The following is a 2482-nucleotide window of genomic DNA, read 5'->3' as shown; positions in this document are numbered from 1 at the left end:
GAGCTTGCACCCGCTTCGGATGCAGAGGGACGCCAGAGGAACAGGGCTGCAACTGCGGTCCCAATGATCATAATTCCAGTTACAAATCAAGTGGAATATACCTGGGAAAGCGCCCGGCGGCAAAGAGCTGTCGCAGATGCACCTACCACAAGATCAGGAACAAGAAACTTCAGACGAGGAACAGGACATCAGTCACATGAGCATCTGCGACTCACCGGGAAAGAGACATACCTAGAACAAAGAAGAGTTTCCGGAGCTACGGAGCCTCCTCCGGAGGGTCCCAGGAATGCCTCTGCCTATGGAGATGGCTGCGTCAGAAAGCTATGCTGACTCACCGTTTACTGACGATATAGCTACGGTGGCCTTACCAAAAGGATTTAGCGTCCCAACGATGACCCTCTTCGATGGAACCACAGACCCCTGCGATCACATTAGTCAATTCAAGCAGAAAATGATGGTTACCACTGCCACGGGAAGCTCAAAAGAGGCATGTATGTGTAAAGGATTTTGTTCGACCCTGACCGGAGCAGCATTACAATGGTTCGTCGGCTTACCTAATGGGACCATATCTTCATTCGCCGATTTGGTCAACACGTTCAATCAGCAGTTCTCCAGCAGCCGGAGAACACCCAAGCAGCTAATTGATCTATACAGGATCGTTCAGGAGATAAGTGAATCAATCAAAGATTACGTCACCAGGTTCAATGCAGAAAAAGTCTCCATACGAGGCTGTGATATGTCCACTGCCATCAACGCCTTCAGGCAGGGCCTTGACAAGGAATCAAACCTCTACAAAGAATTAACGATATATCCTTGTGAGAGATTCGAAGAAGTCCAGCAGAGAGCTACAGCGGCATTAAGGTTAGAAGAAGATATACAGGCTCGAAAGGGAATAACAAGCTTCGACAAGTCAAGCCGGAAATACGCAACGGAAAAGAAAGACGAACGAGTTAAGCCGTACAGCAGACCCAATATCAGCAGAATAGCAGAAAAAACTCAGCAAATTGACGACTCTCCGCATCCTCCTAAGCTATCTGAATACGGATTCAACACGGGAATGGAAGGATTATTGAAAGCACTCAGAAGCCTGGGTGATTAGGTGAGGTGGCCAAAACCCCCCACTCAGGATCGACCAAACGACGACAGAGACAGCATCAAGAGGTGTGAATGGCACCAGGACATAGGTCACAGGACAGAAGATTGTTACAGGTTGCGAAGGGAGGTGAAGTTTCAGGTACGCAAGGGAAACTTGGACCACCTGTTATCACGTGGGGGCAAGCAGGATAGGAGAGAAGAAGCAAATCAGGTGCCTTCTTCTGCTCCACCAATATGCACGAAAATTATTAACGTGATAACAGGCGGATCTAAGCTATCAGGTTTGACATATTCCGCTGCCAATAGGAAAGCCACCGGAAGTAAAGGGGATCATCCAGAAACTTCATACATAGTAAGCCAGAGCAATTTACACCCGGTAACTTTCGACAAGACTGACATGGAAAGCGGTGCAGAGCAACACGACGATGCCCTAACTATAACGTTATCCATTGGCAATTGCACCGTACGAAAAGCATTATTGGATACAGGGAGTTCTGTGAACCTTGTCATGCTCGAAACCCTCAAAACCATGGGTTTCGATAAAGAAAACCTGGTAAAGAAATCTGTGCCCCTGGTGGGGTTCAGTGGTGAGACTCCACATTCAGTGGGTGAGATAACCATCCCAACATATATCGAAGGAATTAATAAACTAGTGAGATACCTAATCATAGAGGGTCCAACCACCTACAACGTGATACTAGGAAGACCGTGGCTACATCAGATGAAGGCGGTGCCTTCAACATATTATCAGTGTCTCAAGTTCCCAACAGCATGGGGCACGGTTACAATAAAAGGAGACCGAGAGGAATCCAGAAACTGCTACGCCCAAGCCCTCAAGGCTACAACCAAGCTTCCCTCATAGCAATTACAGGACCGGGGTACCTCGACAGAATACAAGGAACCTCCCTTAGAGGAACTAGATCAGATACACCTGGACAAGGAACACCCTGATAGGATGTGTTGATTGGAGCAACTTGCAATGAAAAGTTTCGCAACCAGCTGATTCGATTTCTCAAAAGCAACATGGATTGCTTCGCTTGGTCCCACAATGATATGGTGGGTATAGACCCATCCAGTATTTCGCATAAATTAAGCGTGAACCCAAGCTGCACTCCGGTACTGCAGAAGAGAAGATAATTTGCGTCAGAACGAAATGAGGTCATTAACAAAGAAGTAGACAGTCTCCTGGTAGCAGATAAAATTAGGGAAGTTAGCTACCCTGAATGGCTTTCTAATGTGGTACTTGTGCCCTTGAAGAACGGCAAATGGAGGGTGTGCGTGGACTTCACGGATTTAAACAAAGCTTGTCCCAAGGACCCCTTTCCACTACCACATATCGATGCAATGGTGTACGCTCATCAAGGGACACGAGGTACTCACTTTCCTC

The 2482-nt window shown here is 47.3% G+C and overlaps 1 protein-coding gene across 1 annotated transcript; it reads left to right on the top strand.

The window, feature by feature from the left end:
• Positions 1 to 391: 391 nt before the first annotated feature.
• Positions 392 to 1957, top strand: LOC141590223 (uncharacterized). Its single transcript, XM_074410830.1, has 2 exons — positions 392 to 1091; positions 1185 to 1957. The coding sequence occupies exons 1-2, from the start codon at positions 392 to 394 to the stop codon at positions 1955 to 1957; spliced, it is 1473 nt and encodes a 490-aa protein (XP_074266931.1).
• The last annotated feature ends 525 nt before the right edge of the window (positions 1958 to 2482 follow it).

Source organism: Silene latifolia, chromosome 7, assembly GCF_048544455.1.
Source record: "Silene latifolia isolate original U9 population chromosome 7, ASM4854445v1, whole genome shotgun sequence".
In the NCBI taxonomy this organism is placed as follows: domain Eukaryota; kingdom Viridiplantae; phylum Streptophyta; class Magnoliopsida; order Caryophyllales; family Caryophyllaceae; genus Silene; species Silene latifolia.
Note: the sequence above shows the minus strand (reverse complement) of the source record. Positions and strands in the feature narration are given on the sequence as shown.

Bases quoted from the DNA above. Each gene is read 5' to 3' on its own strand.
- LOC141590223 (XM_074410830.1), top strand. From the start codon at position 392: ATGACCCTCTTCGATGGAACCACAGACCCCTGCGATCACATTAGTCAA. The intron at 1,092-1,184 runs GTGATTAGGTGA...ACCAGGACATAG, and splicing joins GAAAGCACTCAGAAGCCTGG to GTCACAGGACAGAAGATTGT.